The sequence below is a fragment of the Aspergillus neoniger genome (genome assembly GCF_003184625.1).
Source record: "Aspergillus neoniger CBS 115656 unplaced genomic scaffold BO87scaffold_34, whole genome shotgun sequence".
NCBI lineage: Eukaryota > Fungi > Ascomycota > Eurotiomycetes > Eurotiales > Aspergillaceae > Aspergillus > Aspergillus neoniger.
This window is the reverse complement of record NW_020291162.1, coordinates 81,411-104,671: the sequence shown is the minus strand read 5'-3', so window position 1 is coordinate 104,671 and position 23,261 is coordinate 81,411. Positions and strand designations below refer to the sequence as shown.

General features: G+C 49.2%; 7 protein-coding genes across 7 annotated transcripts; 4 read left to right on the top strand and 3 right to left on the bottom strand.

Moving 5' to 3' along the window:
- Positions 1-20: 20 nt before the first annotated feature.
- On the top strand, positions 21-1,460 carry BO87DRAFT_400152 (uncharacterized protein; the record flags this gene model as incomplete). The annotated part of the gene is made up of 1 exon (XM_025625499.1): positions 21-1,460. The coding sequence occupies one exon, from the start codon at positions 21-23 to the stop codon at positions 1,458-1,460; it is 1,440 nt and encodes a 479-aa protein (XP_025476159.1).
- Positions 1,461-3,321: 1,861 nt separating this feature from the next.
- Positions 3,322-4,882, bottom strand: BO87DRAFT_409518 (TDT family transporter; the record flags this gene model as incomplete). The annotated part of the gene is made up of 5 exons (XM_025626255.1): positions 4,654-4,882; positions 4,226-4,594; positions 3,870-4,166; positions 3,526-3,811; positions 3,322-3,471 (listed from the first exon to the last, which is right to left on the bottom strand). Exons 1-5 carry the CDS (start codon positions 4,737-4,739, stop codon positions 3,322-3,324), a joined length of 1,188 nt encoding a protein of 395 aa, XP_025476158.1. The 5' UTR covers positions 4,740-4,882.
- Positions 4,883-6,528: 1,646 nt separating this feature from the next.
- On the bottom strand, positions 6,529-8,600 carry BO87DRAFT_444601 (carotenoid oxygenase family protein). Its single transcript, XM_025628136.1, has 3 exons — positions 8,562-8,600; positions 7,866-8,505; positions 6,529-7,785 (listed from the first exon to the last, which is right to left on the bottom strand). The coding sequence occupies exons 1-3, from the start codon at positions 8,585-8,587 to the stop codon at positions 6,658-6,660; spliced, it is 1,794 nt and encodes a 597-aa protein (XP_025476157.1). The 5' UTR covers positions 8,588-8,600; the 3' UTR covers positions 6,529-6,657.
- Positions 8,601-10,013: 1,413 nt separating this feature from the next.
- Positions 10,014-15,621, top strand: BO87DRAFT_462022 (ankyrin repeat protein). The gene is made up of 6 exons (XM_025629137.1): positions 10,014-11,062; positions 11,120-11,353; positions 11,407-11,728; positions 11,782-13,498; positions 13,562-14,517; positions 14,570-15,621. The coding sequence occupies exons 1-6, from the start codon at positions 10,133-10,135 to the stop codon at positions 15,550-15,552; spliced, it is 5,142 nt and encodes a 1,713-aa protein (XP_025476156.1). The 5' UTR covers positions 10,014-10,132; the 3' UTR covers positions 15,553-15,621.
- A 284-nt stretch (positions 15,622-15,905) lies between these two features.
- BO87DRAFT_379579 (F-box protein) lies at positions 15,906-18,345 on the top strand. Its single transcript, XM_025624074.1, has 3 exons — positions 15,906-17,422; positions 17,488-18,020; positions 18,071-18,345. Exons 1-2 carry the CDS (start codon positions 15,953-15,955, stop codon positions 17,902-17,904), a joined length of 1,887 nt encoding a protein of 628 aa, XP_025476155.1. The 5' UTR covers positions 15,906-15,952; the 3' UTR covers positions 17,905-18,020; positions 18,071-18,345.
- Positions 18,346-19,394: 1,049 nt separating this feature from the next.
- Positions 19,395-20,970, top strand: BO87DRAFT_379578 (phosphatidylserine decarboxylase family protein). Its single transcript, XM_025624073.1, has 2 exons — positions 19,395-19,591; positions 19,656-20,970. The coding sequence occupies exons 1-2, from the start codon at positions 19,551-19,553 to the stop codon at positions 20,944-20,946; spliced, it is 1,332 nt and encodes a 443-aa protein (XP_025476154.1). The 5' UTR covers positions 19,395-19,550; the 3' UTR covers positions 20,947-20,970.
- A 268-nt stretch (positions 20,971-21,238) lies between these two features.
- Positions 21,239-22,644, bottom strand: BO87DRAFT_444595 (aminotransferase class I/II-fold pyridoxal phosphate-dependent enzyme; the record flags this gene model as incomplete). The annotated part of the gene is made up of 3 exons (XM_025628135.1): positions 21,239-21,622; positions 21,679-21,821; positions 21,876-22,644. 3 exons carry the CDS (start codon positions 22,642-22,644, stop codon positions 21,239-21,241), a joined length of 1,296 nt encoding a protein of 431 aa, XP_025476153.1.
- Positions 22,645-23,261: the final 617 nt, after the last annotated feature.

Below are 23,261 nucleotides of genomic sequence, written 5' to 3'. Positions count from 1 at the left end.
TGCCTTTGCCTGTGCAGGCGATGGTTGCTGCTGCTGTACTTGATGTTGTTGCAACAGAGAAGGATGCTGCTGTGCTTGGGACTGGTGCAAGGCATGATGGTGCTGTTGCTGGGGATGTTGCTGCAGAATGGGGTGCTGTTGTTGCTGCGACTGCGGCTGCGGCTGTTGAGCTTGTACCTGTGTTTGCGCTTGTGGCTGTTGATATTGGCGCTGATATGCATGATGGAACTGAAGCTGCTGTGGTTGAGGCTGGTATGGCGACCGTTGAGCCTGCTGCTGCTGGAACCTTGACTGTTGTTGCTGGTATGTTTGCTGGGCTTGCTGCTGCTGGGCCTGAGTATGAGCGGGTTGTTGGGTCTGCTGTGCTGCTTGCTGCTGAGCCTGCTGTTGCGCCTGTTGCTGAGCCTGCTGTTGAGCCTGTTGCTGCGCCTGTTGCTGAGCCTGCTGCTGGGCCTTTTGCTGTGCTTGCTGTTGAGCTTGCTGCTGAGCCTGTTGTTGCGCCTGTTGCTGAGCCTGCTGCTGGGCTTGCTGAGCTTTCTGCTGGGCCTGTTGCTGGGCTTGTTGTTGAGCCTGCTGAGCTTTCTGCTGAGCTTGTTGCTGTGCCTGCTGCTGAGCTTGCTGGGCCTGCTGCTGCTGATACGTCTGATGGGCATGTTGCTGGTAAGGAGACTGCTGAGCCTGAGCCTGATAGGGAGAAGCCTGATGCTGGGCCTGCGGATATTGGGCCTGCGGATACTGGGCCTGCTGCGCTTGATACGGCGATGCTTGAGCTTGCTGGTAAGGGGATTGCTGCTGCGCATGCTGGTACGGCGACGCTTGTTGTGTCTGTTGATACGCGGACTGAGGGAAGGCATGCTGAGGCTGGGCGGTGGTCAGCATCGGCGATGCCGCAGCAGAGGTTTGCGTCGTGGGATGCGTGTGCGGCGTCTGTCGATGCTGAAGATGTTGCTGTTGCAGTCGGTCAAAAGACTGCTGGGGAGAAGCAAGACCCATCGCATGCGCATGCGGGGACATGGCAGCCTGCGCATTCATCGTGGGATGAGTACGGAAATTGGCCATGGGGTTCATATTCCGTTGCAGGCTTTGCAAGGATAGATAGGGATCTTTCAGCTGGCCAACGGAGTCGGCATTGCGAGACAGCAGATCGGACGAGCCCTGTGGCGGGTAATGTCCGGAGAACGGACTATAATGGCCGCCCGTGGGGAGGCCGACTACAGGGCCTGTGGAGGATGGGGTCATTTTGCGGAGATCTGGGGACTGAGCCGCCAATTCCACCTGCGATTGACCCCGGAATAGGGCGCCATTACTGGCCATACCGGGAGCATGATGGGGATGAGCAGCAGCCGCGGCAGTCATGGACGGGGACTGCAGATGGTGCTGCTGTTGGTGCTGCGGATGAGCATTTTGCTGGGGCGGGCGTTGTTGATGAAACGAATGCCCATTATAGCCCATCATCTTGACGGGACGAGGATGAAAGTGAAAAGAAAATCACTCAATGGCTGACGTGGTGGGTATTTTCAATGGCCTTTATTATTTTTATTATTTTTTTGCCTTGTTTTCCCTGATGAAGATGGATTGATTGTCAGGGACACTCAGATAGCGGGCATGTGACCGCCACCGCGTCTGCACCAAACGAACGACACGCTTCCTCTTGGGGGGTGAGAAAGAGAGAAAGAGCGAGGCAGGGAACACCAATTCCAGTGCAAAGAGCAGCAGCAGTCAGAAAAAGACGCGCACTGAGGCGCGTATTTCTGAAACTGAAGAAGAGCCGTGCGACCGGCTGCTTTGCTATTGCTGCTGCTGCTGTGCTTTGCTGCTGTGATTTTGCGGCGGTGGATAACACGAAATAATAATAATAATAAAATGAGTCGGATTCCCACCCCAAAGCGGAATCAGAAAAAAAGCGTGACTGACAAGACGGGACAAAAATGCGGGATTCGGTGCCTAGTTTGTGCGGCCTGAGGTATCAACACACACCACACTTACTGAATTTTGCTGACTGAGGGAGTAATACGGCGGACCCACAGCGACCAAAAGCGCAATTGTTGGGAGAGGCGAAATTCCCAGGGGGACAGCTAGAGGGGGCGCCCGACAGGCAATGCAAGGTTGACCAGGAAAACAGGAGCAAAGAAGACCGTGAATGCTGGGAAAAGAGACCTCAAACCACTCAGGAAGCGATGCCTGGATGGATCCTGAAGTCGTGAGATGGTCGCGCGTGATGATTTGTTTGGGATCTTGATGGACTCCGTTCCTTTTTTCGTTATTATTATTTTTTATTTTTTATTTTCGATTTTTTTAATTTTTTGCTTTGGGCTTTTTGGATTTTCGAATTTTGGATTTTATTTTCTGCCCCCCGGGAGCGCACACGTGACTTCTCGGCCAGCTGGCCACTCACAGTGCGCAAGCAGGCTGGTCGGGCGGGGTTCATTATTTTTTGTGTGGAAGGCACCCATCGGGCACTCATGGCGACTGCTTAGTGATGCAGCAGAGAAACAGCTTTCCAGTCAGCAACTAACTGACTCGATAGATAGAGGGAATGGAGAAAGACTCTTGAGTATCCTATTTTCAAAAAGAAAGATCGAATTCGGGTGGACAAACAGAGCACAGGGTACCTGACATTTCTGCACTAAAGGGTAGTCAAGTCCTACGTAACTAAACCAAAGTAACTTAATGAGGGGGTGTGGGTGGAAGACTAAAAAGAAAATTAAAAAAATCATAATTAAAGAATTAAAAAAAGTTTACCCATAATAATAAAAAACCATGCTATTCAGGGCCGAATAAAGTAAGTAAAAATAAAAAATTAAGATAACCCAAAATTCCTCGCCCCTCCACCACCCCCTTCCCACCACAAAATGAAAAATCAAAAGGGAAAATAATAACACGAAAATAAAAAAACGAAAATTTAAAACCCCCATCATCGACAGCTAAAATCCGCATTCCACCTATGATAATTTGCCCTTAATGTTTAAGCTTACTTTTAGTCGAAGATTCCGGATAGATCTGGGTTGCTGTTGCATTTTTGATGCTTCCTCTGTGACGTTTCACACCCTCTCGAGTGTCTCCAGACAGCTCCTCCCCAGGGTGCTCTGATTTACTAGCTTAATCCAAAGAGCAGTGGTATCTCACAACATCTACTATACGTCCGATTCAGCCCATACATCCATGATCCCAATTTTTGTTTCCCTTCCTGGATCTACCTATTATGGCACCATTATAGTTTCCCCGTGTTCAGAAGATGTGCAAGTCTGAAACAATTAAAATTACATCCATTCTGGAACTTTTCTCCTTCGAGCCCTCAAGTAACTAAACCCTTTCTTCAACTCAAGCTGCCTTTGTGCCATCTCTATTCTCGTCTTCCCGTGCCTTTAAATCCCCCAAACACGGCGCAAAGAACAACCGGCCTGACACCACTCCCCGCAATGTCCCAATACTCACCACAATCCATAAGACCACCACGCAAAGTGAGAGAATCTGTCATATATCAACATCGCGAAAGGTGAGGAAAACTAAGAACGTCAAACTTACCGTTCCTAACACCCGGAAGAACTCCGACGGCAGCTCCTTGCCCATCTGGCACGTGCTCGTGGCGTACACTCCCAAGGGGAAAGTGAAACCCCACCATCCAATATTGAACGGGAAGCTCTTACTCCTCGCAATAGATGCCAAGGCAAAGAATAGCCAGACCAGGCCAAAGGACCAGAGAATCAGAGCGACCATGAACCCCAGGGTATAGAAGATCGGACCGGATGCTGCTTCGAGGGTCCGTGTCTTCGGAAAGATTTCCTGCGCCGCTTGGCCCAGTTTCATTATTCTAGTAATATACTACTCAGTATGCGATGGTCATATAGGGATGGGATGTATAGACTCACCCGAAGCCGCCCTGACCAAGGGGTCCCAGGGGGAGGAACACGCTCACGATCACCGCTTTAGGAGGTAATTTGTGCAGGGTCAGTCGCTGTAGGTAAATCACCATCACCATCAGCGCCAGGGGTAATCCGATGCCCCAGAGGACGTAGCTCACGAGCACGGTCCAGAGAGCGTGCTGTGGATTGGGGAGCACATCCGCTACGATGGCCCCTGATGAAGCTGCGACAATGCAGCTGACGATAGGGAGGAGCCATACGGCTGTCATGGACGAGAGTTGCATTTCGGTTCCATGGGCCATTCTGCAGTCATGTTAGTCAAGCTCATGATTGCTTCATAGTCTGCGCAGGGCCAGACGCACAGTAAGAAGGGTAGGGAGAGAGCAGTGATGACCGAAAAGATCGCATCAAAGATCCATAAACCCCAGGCAAAGTTCCGCGTCCAGTCACCCCAGGCTGGAACACAGACAAAGCAGAACATATTGATGATAGTCGCGAATCCCATAGGGAACGTTCCTATGAACATGGACTGGACTGGATGCTTGATCATGGCGAAGAAGATCTCCGGATATAGGGTATAGCGAAGGAAGGTGATGATACACCCTATGGTGAAAAGAAGGACATTGAAGGCAAATGAGACGACTGAAATCCAGTATAGCCACTGGCCATTGTAAGGGAGGGTGTTGAGTAGAATAGACACGATGCCCGTGCCCATGGTAACCGAAAACCAACTGTCCAGACATGCATGTTAGATTCAATTGCACTTGGAATGAGATCAAGGGTTGCATACGACGGCGTGAAATGACGAACTACTCTTCGCCAACCCGTATCATGCTTGGTGACTTCGCACGGGTTATTAGTATTTTGTCCGGTCATTATGTTGTTGGCCCGAGTCTTGGATATTGCCTTGAGCTCCTCAGGCTGCGGCTGGGTTGGACTACACAGCTGCTGTGATTTGTACTGGCAGTGTTGAAATTGCTATTTGTAGATTCAAGGATTACAGAAAAAAAAAATTTCTCTTATTATATTGAATTCATCCTTTAATGTCTGGATGTCAATTTGCATGGTAATCGGCGACTCCTGTGAGTCAGTCGGCGACTGGATGCTTCCCGCCCGACCCGAAGAACAGTCAGTCATCTCGGCCGAATGCAATGAACATGATTCCATCATGGGGACTAGGATTCTCCAGCTTCATGTTTCTGGTCTTTGTAAGGGTTATATGTGATTGACAAGATAATGGGGTATTGTCAAAATACTAATGGTGGTGGGTGGATCGTCAACATGTTGCTCGGTATGGGACTTTCTTGTCTTCAGATTGAACAGAGAGCATCTACGCGGACTCAAGTGTATCCTAGCCGCTTGTTACATTACCTTCTGAAAAATAACTCTGGCAAGAGTATGGGCTTCATGTACGATAGGACCATCGCGTGTATTCCTGTTCGGTTTCACGAGACGTCGTCTTTGTCTCCTGCAGGGCTTATATTCTCAGAGGTATCATGATCATGAGCAAAGTAATCCATGAAGTGTTTGGGATTCATTGCTCATGGTTCTCCATGCATGCAGGGCTTTTAGATCAAGGAATAATCTGTTGAGTCGCCTGTAGCATGAGCTTAGTATCTCGAGTAAACTAGTCGAGGTGTATCGAGCGGAACCATCTATATCCTCAGATGACCTAACCTAGTGCCCGCATTGTGCAGGGATTGCCGGTATGGGTAGAATTGAGTCAGTTGTTGCGGGTAACGACATCCTAGAGAGCCCATAGCATCAATGATTGATAGGGACTAGTTAAAGAGCATGTGGGCTTCCGCACAATACGTCCAGGCGCTCACTGCAGTACCCTGTTTATCCACATTATCTGATAGTACCAGTGGACCAGGTCTTATATGTTCTCGAGTAACTGTTGTCTTATCTTCGAATATTTGAGGGTAGGGTGGATTAGCCACAGGACTCATTGCCGCAGTCTAGTGGTAGGGGGAAATTGGTCCTGTGCTTTTGGAGAGAGTTGTAAGCAGAGAGGAATTACTGTGCAAATATGGATACGTACCATAGCTGTTGTATTTCATTGCCTGGGCTTCAGCTGGAAGTCATCACATAGCCAGCTAAATTTCACTGAATTAACAATCTATCGGTCACTGACAGTGAAGCGCCATGGAAGCATTGTCCACTAAGCACAGCACGAATGATATCTGATATGCCAGCATCGCCCCCTGTATTCTGAGAAGTGATTACTGACAGATAGCAAGATGGCAGGAGAAGTATAAGAAAGCTCCAATCTCAGCGTCGGGGAGAATCACACCGAAGAGAAGGCAGCTGACGAGCACGGCGCTAACGACAGTACCACCCCCGCAACGGCATGAAGCCAATCACCGAGCCGGGACAAGCAGACGATATTTACTCTGGGGTTACTCAGACTTAATCTATTCTTTTATCTGCCTTGAACACATGATATGGAATTAAGCGACTAGTTTGGACATGGCCATCGACTAATTTCGTAGTTGGTTCGTCGATCACTTTAACAGCAACATAGCCTTCGTTTTCATATGTTGAATCGGACGATATCGATTCCACTTCTTAGAAAGAAAGCTAATGTTAGCACTATTGGTAAGTAAGAGTGACGAGGAAATATCGCTTGCTCCACCGCGAGTGTGATAATTACGTTGAGAAAGAACAATGTAGTTTAGCCTATCGACTCCTTGGAAGATTGAGAAGTACCAGATGCGAAGTTACTATATATATACCAACTACTGAGATGAGTAGGGCGTCTTGACTGACTGCCCAAACATCCTTTGACTAACTAGTACTCGTGGCGAAATGTTTCCACGTCTCGCTGATTTACGATCTGCTCCTCCGGGAACCAATTCCCGTGCATCCCATATGGTACGCGTTGTGGCAAGACTACTCGGCAGACCACCTCTCTCATACCAACAGCATCGATGACCCAAAGCTCACTGCGCGCGTTCGGTGGGGCTTCGCCATTCTCATCCAGTTGCGACTCATCAAATACATATGTAACGAGCCAACCATCATCTTCATGCTTTCCATCTTTCCGCGGTACAAACGAACACTCCTGGGCATACCACCCCTTGGGAAAGGCAAACACCTTGATAGGATCGTCGGGGTTGTCCGAAGCGAGGACCTCATCAATGGAGCGCTCATCCACGCAGCCATCCACTGGAGACAGACGCTCGGTCTTACCCTGTGAGAGAAGATGTTCCACGTCCACTTTGACAAGACAGTCAATCTTGAAGGCGCTGATATGAGTGGCGGCGAAATTACCCTTCCTCATAGAGCATCCGTAGACATATCTTGTTGGGTCCATCTCCAGGTGCTTGGGCACACATGGAAACTCGAAAGGAATGGCTGATAGTGCCCACTGCTGGGATATCGACGTTGTGCCTTCATGGCTAGGTGGAAACTCGTAGTAATAAAGGCGGCATTGAGGATCGGGCTGCTTCAAAGCGTCTGGGGCAGCTATATTACCCATATGGTAGAACGGCGCAACGCTGTTCATGCGACAAAGCAGCATATTCACCCATGTTCCACCAGGTGTGATATCATCCCAAGTGTTGACTGTATGCATTACCACACAGGGGTCTGTCGTAAACCATCGAATGAGCTCAGGTACATGTCGAGGAAATACCCCAAGCCTCGTTTGGCCCCGTGGGTTGTATTCAACAACCGGCTTTCCATGTACTATATTAGACAGATCGAGCTCGAGAGGCAGGTCGATAATAATGGTATGTCGGTGGGATACTCCAAAGTCATGCATCATCTTCCCTGAGACAAGACCAGGCACGGTTCGATTGAGACGAAACTCCGGTGTCACGGTGGTCCTAGCAGGTATGATGGAGTAGTTCACAAACGGCGGGATGAATGTCGAGTGGAAGAGAAGCAATTCCCCAGTCTGGGGGTCAACACGGGGCTGTACATTGCGACCAATTAGCACCGAGACATTGCAGTATAATAATGGCAATTATGCATCTCGCCCTTCGGTGAACTCACATGAGCTGTTGTCATTTCCTTCATAGCTCCCTCCATCCCTGGGCTGCCAAACCCCTCCTTGCAAGCATCAGTGCCAACAGGTTCGCCCTCGGCCATATTCCCAGTAAACCAGCCCACTGTTTTCAGCAGTGGTAGAAACACACGCATGGGAGGCCCAACCTCGTTGGTTGCCATGACACGACCATCATGATGAAAAATGCTGGTATTCGCACTACTCACCCTCTTGATTGGCCGGGCAATCAGACCACAAATCGACGCAAAGATCAAGGCCATACTTCGCAATATTTCATACATGATTCGTATTGTAGACGAGACGGGATTAGTTAGCGCCTTAACGCTAGGCATTATGGGGTAGAGGCGGCGGTCTCGCATGGTTGCGCAATGTATGTCCGTTAGGACATACTCATTGGTAAAGACGGGTTGCACATGGGCTGGTCCGGAGAAGCGCTTGAAATATACACCCGTGAGCATTCCATCGCCATCAAACCAATGGAAGCCGCGCGGGTTGTCGCGCTGGATAGGGTTGGTGCCATTTCGGACATATTGGCCGCCCAGGAACTCCTCGGGAATAGTACCCTCGAAGTAGCAGGGTTTGGAGGTAAGTCGGATGCTAATGGGGGCGAAGTTTCCTGTTAGGTATCTGGTTGACTATGTTTAGCTTGCTGCAGGTCTGCCTAGAATTCGACAAGAGCATACGGATGTTTTCTTTCTGCTTTCGACATGGTGCTAGCAGTGACTGCAGTTGGAAGATAACTATGGCCGTGAGATACGCTTAAAGACAAGATTATCTTATATATATATATCCTAGTATAAAGCCTATCCATGTCTGAACCAAGGATCGAGCCCGCATGTCAACCAATTCTACACTCGTGGTTTGTCCTATTAGACTACGAATGGCCATTGACCTTAACCGGTTTGCGAAGCTTCAGACAGGATATAGTAACCAGACATAGGGCTTATCGGGATGTCACTGCTTTCCTTATAAAGCTAAGACCTACGCTGTTACTACGACTGGGTACTTTACCAAACTTCCCGCGCAGATGACTGCCGATCACGGCGTGACATCAATTGAATGAGAGGCCTGAGCTAGGCGATGTACTCAATCAGGTACGAGTCACAGGTACAATGATGTAATGTGAATGATGTAGTTGAAGTATGTCCACACTCCTGTCGGATACGAATCCGATTCACATTTGGCCTTTCGCCAGTACTGAGGTCCACCTCCATTATAGTTTTCAAAAAAGGTTCTGTTGCGTCACACGGATAGTCTAGGTCGGGCTTATTGACAGCTAGAAACATGGCAATGGCGTTAACACCTCTCTACCATTAGTACCCTGGAACTCTTGAGTTCTTTACCTGAAGTGAGATTAATATCAGCCAACTGTCTCGTTCAAAACACTTCTCCGAGACGTGTGGAGCAGAAACGCCCCGCTCCTACCAGCAACCTACGCTGTTGAGCCACGGCTAGGCCTCTCATCATGATGGTCAATTCTTGCTCTTGAGATAGAGGTCTTTTGGAATCAAGAATACTCCAAATCGATAGCTAACTTATTCTTCGCAATGAGATGTCATACTGCCTATTGGTAGGAAGCAAACAGTTTCACGCTGCTAGAGACGGGTTTTCATCGAATTTCCCGTGTACAGTCCGTGTCAGCTGTGCGGAAAAGTATGTATGCCGAGCCACACTAACAGTGATTCCGACATACTGTCCTCGTGTTGGCAAAGTATATTCAGCAGGACGGTACCCAAGCAGTCAGTTATCCACTGCTGTCCTATTAATATACTTTCAAGTATAGTGTGCGCAATTCAATAATATAGATGAGTCTGGGATCCCCCTGACTTGAATAGTTTTAGGTAACATCCAACTTGTGCAGGTAACTGCAATCAGTCTGCAATCCCCTGATCGGCGAGGGAGCGGGGACTGGATCGCGTTATGGGCGACTCAGGGTCCAAAGGAAAGATTCTAGCGCCCCAGGCATCCACCGGGGGCCTGATCGAAGCCTGGCAGTGGGTCCCGTGCCTGCGGGCGGTGGACGTTTCTGCCCCCGGGGGCCTACGCTTTGCCGTTCCAGGAAGCTACTTTGCGACTGCTAAACAAAGTTAAATACTGATGGACTCTCCTCTGATGGAGAGACTATCTTTCAGAAGGCTCTATCTGGCACAGAAATTCTTCTGTTATTGTCCCAGCTATATATTTTTGGTCTCCAATTTGCTTTTGTGTCGCTGCCGTTCAATTTCATAAACCGATTTATAGATTTATCACAGACATGGCGGCTACCTTTACCCTGCCGATACTGCCCGCAAAACATCGGGACCTGCCGAGCTGGATCCAAAGTCATCCAAACACTCCTCTCGAGCAGATCATCGCACCATACAATGACTACGATGCGGTGGCACGCAAATTGTTTGCCCAAGAGGCCACCCACGCAGCCCTGCAAGATAATCACCTCAACATCGTGCCTCTCTACGACTCCAACGGCAGTTCGGACGTCCGTGTACGGGCCCGAGACATATCTTCGGAGTCCTCTATGACTAAGGAACAGTATATCATGCCCTTGAAGGAAGAAAGTCGGCGTCCCAATGGCTCACCGGCAGTGGTGTCAACCTTAGATGAGTTCCGAAAGAACTTTAACGTCTTCTCCGAGGGTGCATTGAGCGACATGGACTGGAGCAATGTCGTGGTCGCAGGAAGTGCAGTAGTCACTTGCCTGCTCCCCGTTCCCGAAAAGTATCGGGATTCGAAGCGGTCATTGCGAGAGTACTATCACGAAAAGGTCGCGCCGGCCTCGGATGTGGATCTGTTTCTCTACGGCTTAGACGAAGCGCAGGCAATTGAGAAAATCAAGCAGATTGAGGATAAGGTCAAGAACGCGATTCTTTACGAAACAACCACAGTTCGGACAAAAAACGCCATTACCATCGTTTCACAATATCCCACACGCCATGTGCAGATAGTGCTTCGCATATACAAATCCATCTCTGAGATATTGACTGGGTTTGATGTCGATTGTTCCTGTGCTGCTTTCGATGGGAAGCAAGTCTTTGTCTCCCCACGTGCTTTGGCTTCATATATAAACCAAATCAATACGATTGATTTGTCTAGGCGCTCGCCTTCTTATGAGAACCGCCTCTCAAAGTACTCTCATCGTGGGTTCGAAATATACTGGCCGCAGCTGGATAGGTCCCAAATAGATCCGGTCAGTATTTCTGTTTTCTATATCTCTTAGAACCAAGAGAGCTAATGCCGTCCATAGACAATTTTCGAGCGGAACTTTAGTAGGACAGTAGGCCTGGCGCGCCTGCTGGTCCTGGAGAGACTGCCAAAGTCGTCAGACCGGGAGTCTTATATAGAGCAGAGACGACGGGAACGTGGACGACCAGCCCCAAGGTCTAATAGGTGGAAGCAGTCCGGTAACATCAAGGATGACTGGGTAGATGAGATCCCCGACTGGGAAGAGGGAGAGGAGATTTCTGACTACCATACCTTTGTAAGCTTGTGAGATCTTCATTCTCGTATTTTGAAGGCTAACCCCCGAGCAAGACGATTCCTTACGGGCCCAGATTCAAAGCTCGAAAAGTCGAGAAGCTTGTTTATACGAAGGACCTCTTGCTCAATGCAGAGTGGAACAAGCCCAAAGACAGAGAAGTTAACCTGCACCGACATCCCGCGTTCTTTGGCAATGTCGTGGATGTCATCGGAGATTGCTGTGGTTGTTGCCCAGAGCCGGTCACTCCTGAAGAAAAAGAAATCGCCGAGAAAGAAAGCAAAATCTATATTTCTGGTAGAATCTCCTTCATCAGAGACAACCCAGGTCGTCAGGAGATTGGTAGTTTCAACCCAATCACAGAGACCGACTGGACTGGTTTGTACACCCTTACCCGTTGGCAGAGACTGAGAAGGCTGACTTTGGGGAAGAAATGGCTTATATCGGTAACACGGAGCGGCTGTGCCATGCTATTGTGGAATGTGATATCGAAGGGGTTAAGGCATGTCTCACAGAAGAAAAGATAAACCCTAACGAACGTGACCATACTGGAAGGACTCCATTGCAATTGGCTTGCTTGACCTCCACAAGCGACATCGTGCAATGCCTTCTCGACCATGGCGCAAGAATGATTTCCCGTCTGGCCGATGGCCGCACAGCCCTGCATTTGGCTGCTGGTCGAGGCGATCTCGAGATGGTCAGAGTACTCTTGCATAAGAGCAAGCGGAACGAGACAGAACAGGCTCAGCTCGAAAAGCGGCCGGATGAGGGTAGCGATGAGTGTCAGCAGGAGCCCGACACTAGTGAAAGCGAAAGCGTCGATTCCGAATCGTTCGTTCATGTCAGGAAAGAGGCTGATAAAATGGATGGCATGGATTTGGCCATGGCTGAAAACGAGCAAGAACCGGATATATATGACATCAATGTAGTCGCCTGGGATGTTCCCACTTCAGCGCTTCATCTTGCCATTCTACATGGTCACGTTGAGGTGGTCCAGGAGCTGGTTACCTCGTTTGGAGCTGATTTGGCGCTTCCGGTCAAGCTGCTCTATCCTTATCAAGATAGGGCGCGAGCGGCCATCTTGTGCCTTGTCCTGGCTCTTCGGCTGCCTATCGAAAAGTCAATCGCAATGACACAGAAGCTACTGCAGCTTGGGGCACTTCCAACACAGGCAGATATGAACAGTGTCACTCCACTGCACTACGCCGTTGCTTGTGATTTCACCGATTCCTCTGAAATCCTCCAAACCTATTTCCATCAGAATCGTTCGGCAACAGCGAAAGCGATGAATTTCCTCTCCTCCTTTTCTAATCCCTGGAATGTCAAGCCTCACTCTACACTCACGTTAGCCCTTACTTTGAGAAATGACAATGCTGCAAACAAGCTTATTGAAGCTGGCGCAACGCCTCAGATTGACTTTGAGTCATTCGTGAATCCCGGTCAGGCTATTTATGGAGCGATCAAATCAAACTCATCTGAAAGGAACAAAACTATCTTTCGGCATGACTTTACCCAACCTATCATCCTCGCAGTCCAGAAAGATCTACCGGTAATTGCTGACAGGCTGCTCCGCAGCGATGGCGTCGACCCAAATACTCTCACACCTGATGGGTATAGAGTACTGGACAGCGAGTATATGCGAAACTATAACGTGGGAAAGTCTTTACTCGATTGTGTCCGAGACAAAATCAGATCATTGGGCAACTACCATGGCGAGAAGTTAGGCGTCTCGCCTCCCTGCCAACTAGTGAAACCTGATCACTGTCTAAATGGGCTACAACCTGATACATACCATCGTTGGACTGTAGAAAGGGCAGTCCGCAAAGCAAAGGCACAGTATGAAAAGGATCAGGAAAGGTATAATTCGGCAGTCGATGCCAATAATAGGCGCGAAGGTGTGAAAGAGAAGACCTTGGAAGCTCGAGCCACTCTAGACGCCTATAAGACACTGGAACAGGTATTGGTGGAAAAGGGTGCAAAGCCTTTCTACGAGATCTATCCAGACTTTGAAAAGCCCTGGAAGAGGAGAAAGACAGGAGGCAAGAGCGACTCTGACTCTAAGCATCAGGAACCGGAGCCTTTCAAGGTCGAAACAAACTTCTGCGTACCAGACCTTACCGATGAAAAGAAGCAGAGATATTTTGACCTGTGAGTATTATCTTCCACAGGAAAGCCCATGGAAACCGCTTTTAGGTCACTAACTTTAAGCAGTTTCGAGGCTGCTTGGCGTGGCGACCTTAATACTATCAAGGCGCTCACGCTAGTTACATCTGATAATGAAATCCAACCGAGTCCATTGCAGATTGCTGTGTGGGACAAGGACAATTTCTCGCCATTTTCCATTGCGGTACTTCGTGGACACCTCAATGTGGCAAAGGCTATCCTTGAGATAGTGCAAGCCCAATTCAAACGTGAGGATTCTGATGCTCGTGAAAGATTTGAGATGGACATCGATGCTCTCCATGACGGTGAAGAGGATTGCATATATAGGGAGATTGTTGATGACAGGTTCACCATTGAGAACATAGGAGAGGTAGCCACGCAAGTGGAATGTTGCATATCGCCTCTTCAAATATTCTCCCGGTACTGCCCAGCACACAAGTTCCTTGACAAAGAGTCCAAGACAGAGAATTATATCGATCTGGTACAATACGCGGTGGGACAGAACAATGTGGACCTACTGGTCTTTCTGCTTCAACTGGGACGAGAGCTTACTGAAAGGGACCAGACGGTCGAACCCGGGGTTCATAATTTCGGCGCCAGTGCTTTTCCGATTGCAATCAGAAAGGGCTATTTGGGCTGCCTTGAGGCGATTATCAAGTATACTGGCACAGGCCTTCCTGTCGACAATCTGCTTCAGAAGTGTGGCGTCGACGTTAAGGAGAAACCGAAATATTATCAAGGGTTGACTATACGTGGAAAGAAAAGGGCGGATTGGGCCGCTGCAGGAAGAGGATTGCCCGTATCGCCGGAAGAACAAGAGACGCCTTTGCTCACAGCGGCGCATTCAGGGTCAATGGCCAGTGTGGAATGGTTTCTCAGCCCAGACTCGGCCAGAGCATACGTTGAGTTTATAAAAACAAATGAGCAGGTGGACAAATTGAAGCTCTTATCACAGTCGGTCGAAGACCTGGAGAGGCTCGTGCTGAACTGGCTTCAGGGCAAGAGTGAGTGCTAGCACGATGTTCTAGAACTTTTTTGCTGACTTGGACACGACAGACAACAATCTTCTGCATTGTGCCGTGCTCTCAAAACCTACACCGGAATCATGCCAGCTAGTTGAAAGCCTTGCCAAGCGCCTTCCGCAGTTTATGGAGACTAAATCGGCTGCAGGGCATACGCCCTTGGCGCTTGCATTCTCCCTCGGCAACTCAGAGTTCGCCAATATTCTTATCAGGGCCGGCGCCAATCAGACAATTCGTGATCGTCAAGGCAACAACTTGGTTCACTTAATGCTATGTGATATCAATGGTAATGCTCGAGAAGAGCCAGGCAATGTAGAGAGGCTTCTCTCCCTGCTCGATCCCCGGTTAGTCCCATCGTTGCTGACGGAGCGGTCCTCCGATGACCCGGGATCATTGACGCCACTTGCTCGTTGGATGCATAAGAGTTATCAGGCATGGTCAAGGGCATCAAGCGGATGGGGGTCCGACCGTGGACAAGAGACAGAAGACCAGCTGGCCATTATCCGCTGTTTCCTCGAGTTTGCCCAGTCAACGAGCCAAAAGCATTTAGATATGTTTGACGGTACAGGAAACACCCCCGTTCATGAAGCCGTCAAGCACCAATGCCCCAGGATATTCGAGGCTATGATCGAATGCCGTCCTGATCTTCTCCACCGCGAGAATGCCACCGGTAGCACACCCCTGGAACTGGCTACCGACAATTGGGTCTTCGAAGCCACGTCCAATCCGCCACAAATCCTATCCGACAGAGGGCAGTACGAGCCGGAACACACGCGGAGTGCATGTCTTTTGTACCAGAAACCCGAGTCATACCTTCCTGGGTACCCGGATAGGCCAGAGAGTGAGCGGCAAGCAATATATAGAATTGCCTGCGAACGAGCCGGCACCCAGTCGCGTAAACGGAAGCTGGTAAGCTTGAACGAAGCGAATGAGGTGGCTAAGCGCCTTGCTACGCGACAGACTAGAGCGGCATTTACTATCGAGGAGAGCGATGTTGTGAGCCGGTGGTATCACTAGCATGGGCGAAGTTGGAGAGATCTATGGGCTATTACATAATAAATGAGAGGGTTATATAAGTAGTTGATGCGATGAATTCAAACAAAATGATCACAATGACGTTACACATTCGTCAAAGAGTTTTGGAACAGAAATTCGTACTGACTTGGTCGTCCGACGACGTCCACTTTAGGATCTGATGCACGAGTGAGTTTGCTGTTCCAACAGACATTCTCGGTCGAGAAAGAAAAGTTGAAGCCTAATTGGAGGACTCAATCACCAATCGATAGCGATAGCCAAGGCGGTGAAGCGCAAGGCGGGGCAGAATGGAAAGATGGGCTTCAACAATCTTCTTCCCCGCAGGCCTGCAACTTCTTCAACTTCCTTCTTCTATTTGCATAACGGTTCTTTCACTTCCAAGATGTCTGCCTCCCCATACATGGCAGACCCTCTTACCGTTTTACCGCCCGAGATTGTCCTGCGCGTTGTGGAATTTCTTCCAGTCTCCGCTGTAGCGTCGCTGACCGCCGTCTCCAAGCCCTGGCACCAATTTATTGACATCACCCATCGAGAAGCCATCTACAGTTCCGAATCGAAAACCGCCCAACCTCCAGGAGGCGCCCGCGACTTTTCATTTTTGTCGGACAGTACCACATCATTCACCAAATTGTTTGAGAATCCTACATCATGGAAAGATCTATGCAAGCGCCAGAAGCTGCTCGCCCGCAATTGGGCCGCTGAGCGCCCAGTGACCCGCGAGTCGGTGCTTCAAGTGGGCAACAATCCTGTCTGGCGGTTCCGGGCAGACTTTAAGCGCCGGTTCTTCATTTCCACGTCACATGCGGGTGGACTGAATGTTACGGATATGGATACGGGCAAAATTCTATGGCGGCTACCCTCCACGCTGGAACGTGATGAGAGTTCGGTTCGCCCGTATGCCCATCTGGAGTACCAGGACGGAATGGCGGTCTTTGACCGTGAGGGAGATGCGCTTGAGGTCTGGCAGGCTGATCAGGAGGGTGCCAAGCGTGGAGAGTTTCGGCGCATCGCAATCTTAGACCATAATTGTCAGACAAGAGGCTTCCAGCTGTCGTACTGGACGCTATGTGTGGTTTCCACACAGGGACAAGGCTTTGTGTATGATATGACGCAGCGGCCTCCGAAGCTGACGACACACATCTCTATCGAGAATGATGCCGTCGGACATTTGGATCAGAGCGCGGACGCTGTCATCTACTCTATGGGTCCCCGCGGTTATCACATCTACAACAAAGCGACCGGCGAGTTCCTAGGCGCACTGCAGCCGTTCCGTTGCACAGACATGTATCACATTCTTCCACCGGTTGCTACCTCCCCATCTGCGATCGCTGCACTAGCTGCTGCTGCGCGACACGGCCCGACTCAGCAAATGATCGCCCTTGGCAAACCTCGCAAAGATTACTTGGTGCCAATCGAGCTCTCCAAGGGTCCTCTTCCGCCACCGACCGACTTTGAACACGTGAGACATGGTGACGACGAATGGGGTGCTGGTATGCTCCACGGTGACCTGTTTGTTGGGTTTTCCCGCGCTGGTCGTGTCTTTGTATGCTCCAACTGGCGGAAGGCCCTACAGACCGAGAACGGGATTTCAGAACATGGGTCTCTCATCGAATGCGAGTCGGACGGATCCAACTTTGACCTAGGCGGCTGGTTGTCTGTGCGCAATCACCGTGTGATGTTTGAGATACAAGATAGGATCTATGTCGTCGCTCTCGACGACGACAACAAGATTCAGAACGTTAATAACCCAGCTCGGGCTTCCTACTCTCTGCTCACTAGCTCGGTGCCACAGCTTGCCGTGCCGGTCAGTTTCATGGCGTTGTATGATGATGCGATCATGACTACCTACACTGTTCGTCCTATGTGCCCTCTTACCAGAAACTGAATCAGAAAATGCAAGCTAACGGATAATCACAGACTCTCGGCTTCCGTCAACATAATGCTGATATTCCAGACGATGATCAGGACGAGGGGCCTGCTCGCATCTTTCCCACCAAAGCCATCCGCATTGTCAGCCTAGCGCCCGATCTCTCCGACGGCAAGTCTGTTCCCGTCGACGACCAACAGGCGACAGGCGAAGGACTCTGGAGCTCCGAACCACGTCAACGGCGGACTGAGGATAACTGGCGCTCACAGGCAGGGCTTTTGCAATTAGTCAGCCTTCTCGGGGATGAGCTCGACGACGAAGACGATGCTGAGATGGAGGCCTTGGCCAGGGAAAATGAAGAGGAGTGGGAAGATCTGGAAGACGATGACTTTGATGATCATGATCATGATCATGAGGGAGATGAAGAATCTGAGCCAGAGCCTACGCGTGAACATGGGACAGCCTAAACATAGAGCAGTGAGGGCAGGTCTTGAATGGCCAGTAACCAATACGTACAGGATAGGTCCAGAATGACCCATCACGATTTGATTACCGATCTCCCAAGAGAACAAACCGTAAGGGGGTGAGATGAGTCTTGTTTGAACGTGAGAGAAACTAGCTGACTATTACCAGATAACGATATATGCCAGGGAGGGATGGAAAATTCGCATGAGCGACAACCGATACTCACGAGGCATCCTTCCCTATGTAGAGACTTACTAACCTGCCATTTAGCTGCGTAGAACCGTGGACTATATAAAACTCTACTCCGAAATCGATATCACGGAGGAACAAACCGCATATGTCAATCGGATTATGGTACATAACACCCTAAGCCGGAAGCCTATACGTATATAGCCAGAGACATCCTCTAGGTGCTTCTACTATGAGGAATATTCGAATTATCGTCTACCTTGTCGACTTTTAATTTCATTAGTACATACTATCAATGATGTACTCCAAATAGTGACTACAACTTCACACAATAGAGTGTCTTAGCGTAACTAGCAATATACTATTCCTATATCGATCATATCGATGGTATGTGATGCCTGCTATCCCCTCGAAAACATACAAATATCCCTCGATGATCTCAACCTCTTTGCAGTCCAGACTAGTACTCCTCATATAAACATAATAAAGCATACCAAATGACCCCAAACGACTAGTAACGACCTTATATACCCCCAACGTCTAGCCCCAACCATCCCAGCCTCAACATACCTAACCAAAACCCGCCTCTCAAATACACCCAGACCGCTTCCCTCACCGCCAGATCTGGCAGAACCTAGCGAACCTCGCAGAGAAAAGTGCGGATATAAGCGGATATAAACGGATATTCATTTTATACAGCCCCAGAAAACTAAGTCAGCATTCTGTTGCTTTTTGTACCGCCTTTCTGGTATAATCTGGCAGAAAACCAAATTCCCGACCGCTAGACTTACCGTCTAAAGCGGCAGAACCTAGCGAACCTCGATCAGAAAATGGCGGATATAAACGGATATAGACGGATATACATTCTATGCACCCCCGAAAATCTGAGCCGGCATTCTGTTGTTTTTTTGACCGCCTTTAGTCTGGTGGTGGCAGAATTATTCTATGGATTAAAGCGGGTTTACGGAGTAGGTTCTTGGGTATGTACTTTCAGTTTTTCTATGATTCCTTTTATGATTTACATCCTTTTTCGTCTATATTGCCTGTTAGGATATTAGAAACTGTCCCAGCCAGTTATCTACACAGCAATTCCTCTTGAAAAGTGTTATACCCCGTTAGCGACACCTCCGCGGGAGAGACGGCTAAGCCTAGGCCATGATATGACATCACGGCCGGGGATGGCTTCGCCTTTAGCTTCACGACGGATCCAAATGCGATCCACTCTGGGTCCCCACCCCTGTTGCTGCCATCATGATGATGCAATTGCTGATATTGTTGTTCAATTCAAGCTGATTCTTGAATCTCGATGGAGTTTATAAACACTTGAAAAGGCCCATTGGGTCGTTTGTGTTCTGCGATAAGCTTTGCCAAGGCTGTCTGATCTGATATTGAAAACTATCAGTCTTGATTTTGATCTTGAGTTAAATTGAATTTGTTCGAATTGAATTGAAGTACAAAGATGGCTCCCAAGTATAAGAATCATACGCCTCGGTTGCATCAGTATGTATCTTCTGTTCTTAAGGTGGATATTTAGCAGGGTATTTGGCTAACATGTTTTTGGTAGCCTTGGTAAATGGATGCCTTCTACACTCGACGCCCATCATGAATGGCTGGGAGGTGTCATCGCACATGTGGACAGCAAGGAATCTCACGACCTTCATCCAGTGATTCAGGAATTCCAGGACCTCATTGAAAACAACACTCGCGTATACCTGCTCATCTCCGCCATGTTTAACGAACTCCCTCGAAACCGAACGTACTCTACGGATCCTACCGGCTGTCCCCAAATGCAGGACTACAAGCACATGTTACGTGTGCTGAACCATCTCATAACCACTGCCCCCTCATGGAACGACTTTTCCCACCGTGTGGGACTGGTCGGGTTGCCTATTAATGCGGTTTTGGATTGGCCGATGGGTACTCCGAGTGGATATGCTGCGTTCCTGGATCCAGATGTCAACCGCATGATTAAGAAGTTGCTTAATGCATGGGGCGATTTCCTCAAGTCACCGGAGTCAGCTAAGGTGCTGGATGATTCGAAGTATGGGTGGTTTGGCGAGACAGCCAAGTCTGATCTAGAGGAGGTAGGCAATGTGCAGAAGACCAATCATTCGTTCGAGGAGTTGTATGTCTGCGACCCGTCGGCAGAGCATCATGGATTCAACTCTTGGGATCATTTCTTCACTCGGTTGTTCCGAGAGGGTATCCGTCCCGTTGCCTCGCCCAGTGACGACAAGGTCATTGCCAATGCGTGTGAGTCGCAGCCATACAAGGTCGCGTATGATGTCAAGGCGCGCGATCAATTCTGGATCAAGAGCCAGCCCTACTCGGTATATGATATGGTGGGGTGTGATCCGTTGGCTAAGCAGTTCGAGGGCGGCACGGTCTACCAGGCGTTCTTGAGTGCATTGAGCTATCACCGCTGGCATGCACCGGTATCCGGGAAGATCGTCAAGGCGTATGTCGTGGATGGAACATACTACTCTGAGCCGTTATTCGAGGGCATCGGAGACCCGGATCCATCCAACCAACATGGGATTGATAGCGCTGGCGAGGTCATGTCTCAGGAATACCTGACCGCCACGGCTACGCGGGCTGTTATATTTATCGAGTGCGACAACCCTGATATTGGGCTCATGGCGTTCCTGGGCGTGGGCATGTGCGAGGTCTCAACCTGTGAGATTACCGTCTCCGAGGGCCAGCATGTGTCCAAGGGTGATCAGATTGGTATGTTCCATTTCGGTGGCTCCACGCATTGTCTGCTCTTCCGGAAGGGGGTCAATGTCCAGGGATTCCCATCGCCTAAGCTGCGACATAACGTGCCTGTCAGAAGCCAGCTGGCGGTGGTGGGTTGATATCCTACATGTAAATATGTCCACGAAAATAGTTATGATATTTATATATGACTGAAAACGATTACATATACTTACAGTATTCTGACAAGCTAAAGACAGCTAAATATATACGAAGGCTCACAGTTTCTAGATAAAACAAAAGAAATCTTATTCTCTAACACTACTCTGTAGTATAGTTCCCAAGATAGACTCCTCGGCGTTTATCTTGCGGCAGTCGCCACATGACCCACAACATCATTCGCCAAAACAAAGGACTACTTCTTTCATTCCTCTTCCCACATGCTCACCCACCTCACATTTTCGCCATGATTTGAACTGACTCCACTGGCTGATATTGCTCAGTAGCCCAGTTCATGATTAACTGGATTACCCCATCCATCTCCTCTCGGGTATTGTCCGCGTGGATCATCAACCGTACTCGACCCGTTCCCTTGGGCACAGTAGGGTGATCAACGGAATTTACCCAATATCCTGCCCGCCGCAGCCTCTTGCACAAGTTGTTAGATTGCTTAGGCTTCGTGATTATTGGAACTATCGGTGACTTGAATGGCCTGGTATACCATGTTTTCTCAGTGGGCAGGGTAAGGATGTTTCGCTCTTTGATATCCTCCCACTGAGGGTGTTTTGTCAAGGTCCAATAGAAGTACCATATGTTCTTTTGCAGACGTTGCTGGCGCTACAACATGGAGATCAGTACTGCTGCTGACATTTTACGAGGGTGACAGGACATACCCTGTGTCCTTCCTGGGTGGCCAGTATCTCATAGGCTGCGCGAACAGCTGCCACGGTTGTGAAAGATGGCGCAGTGGTGAATATGATGTTCCGCCCATAGTTGATCAGCGCCTCTTTAATTGTCGAATTGCACAATACCACCGCTATTTTATAATATCAGCATTGCCAAATTTCGAACAATGATGGGGTCGTCGTACCTCCCGATGACGCCAGCGCTTTTCCACAGGTATGTAACCTGATCGAGAATTCATTCTCAAGTCCATACAAAGAGACGACTCCTGAGCCATGTGGCCCAATGATGCCGTTAGAATGTGCTTCGTCGATTGAAAGGATATAGTTCCCTCGAGGCAGAGTGTCATAGGCAACCTTTACAATCTCGTGAAGAGGAGCCACATCTCCATCCATGCTATAGATTGACTCGATTGGAACAAACACAAGTCGTTTACCTTCTGCCACTTCGGAATTCTGGTCCCGGAGCTCTTCTAGGCGTTGTCGCAGAGAAAGGCTGTCGTTGTGACGGAATGAAATGCTCTTAGCTCGTCCCAGCCGCATGCCCTCACGAATGCTAGAATGCACTAGCTCGTCGAAGACAATGAAGTCCCCGGGCTGCGGAATCGCGGACCAGATGGCGGTATTAGCATCATACCCGGATCCGAAGAAAAGAGCGTCCTCGGCATTGTGAAATTGAGACAAATCACGTTCAATATCCAGTATGAATTGCTTTGTGCCCTCGAAGCATCGCGAGGAGTTGGTTCCAATAGTGAAATGGGGATGTCTTTCAAGCTGGTGAAGAAAAGCCTCGGTCAAGAGTCCAGATGCTGAGAGGGACAATGTATCATTTGATCCAAAGTCCACTGTCCCTTCAAACTCGTCTGGCGAGGCTGGCTCATACAATCTTCCCTCCGCGCGACGGCGGTCCAGCAAGACTTGAAGTTTTTGACAAAGGATATCTCGTCCGATGCTCATATTGTTTGATGGCTTGAAGGTTCCTCTTGGTAAATCCACTCATTGACACCATCTTGCCTTATATACCCGGAAGCTGGCGATCACTTCCCTACTACCAGTCCAAGGCCTCCGTGTGCAATGATTGACTGCGCACTCATGTTGTGCGTACCACATACCCTTTTGGAAAACATAACTAGATTGACATCTGATAGAATGACCAACGTAGTGCGTCATTTGAGGGATAAAAACCAATGACCTTGGTGGCCATGACGGTGATGCAGTGGATCGTCTACATACAATTTTCTAGGATACCCACTTTCTCGAAAAGCGCGTCAGTGTGACCGTCACTTCCTCAGGAGACCCGGCCATGGTCCATATATGATTGAGGGATTCGAGCGTGTGCGGCACCGACGATGTCAACCAATGTGCCATGCGGTAGTCGGAGTTGAATCCTAGCACAACATGACCCTTGTGCGCTTTTGACCAAACGCCTTTGCCATATCCGCCTGCCAAGTGATCTACCTGGAACTTAAGGTTTCCATGAATCAGGGACAACCATGCGCAGCTAAATCGAATCCGGTTTCGTAGGCTTAAGCTTCAGGGCAAGCTTCTATCATGCGACATTAGGGATCTGGGGT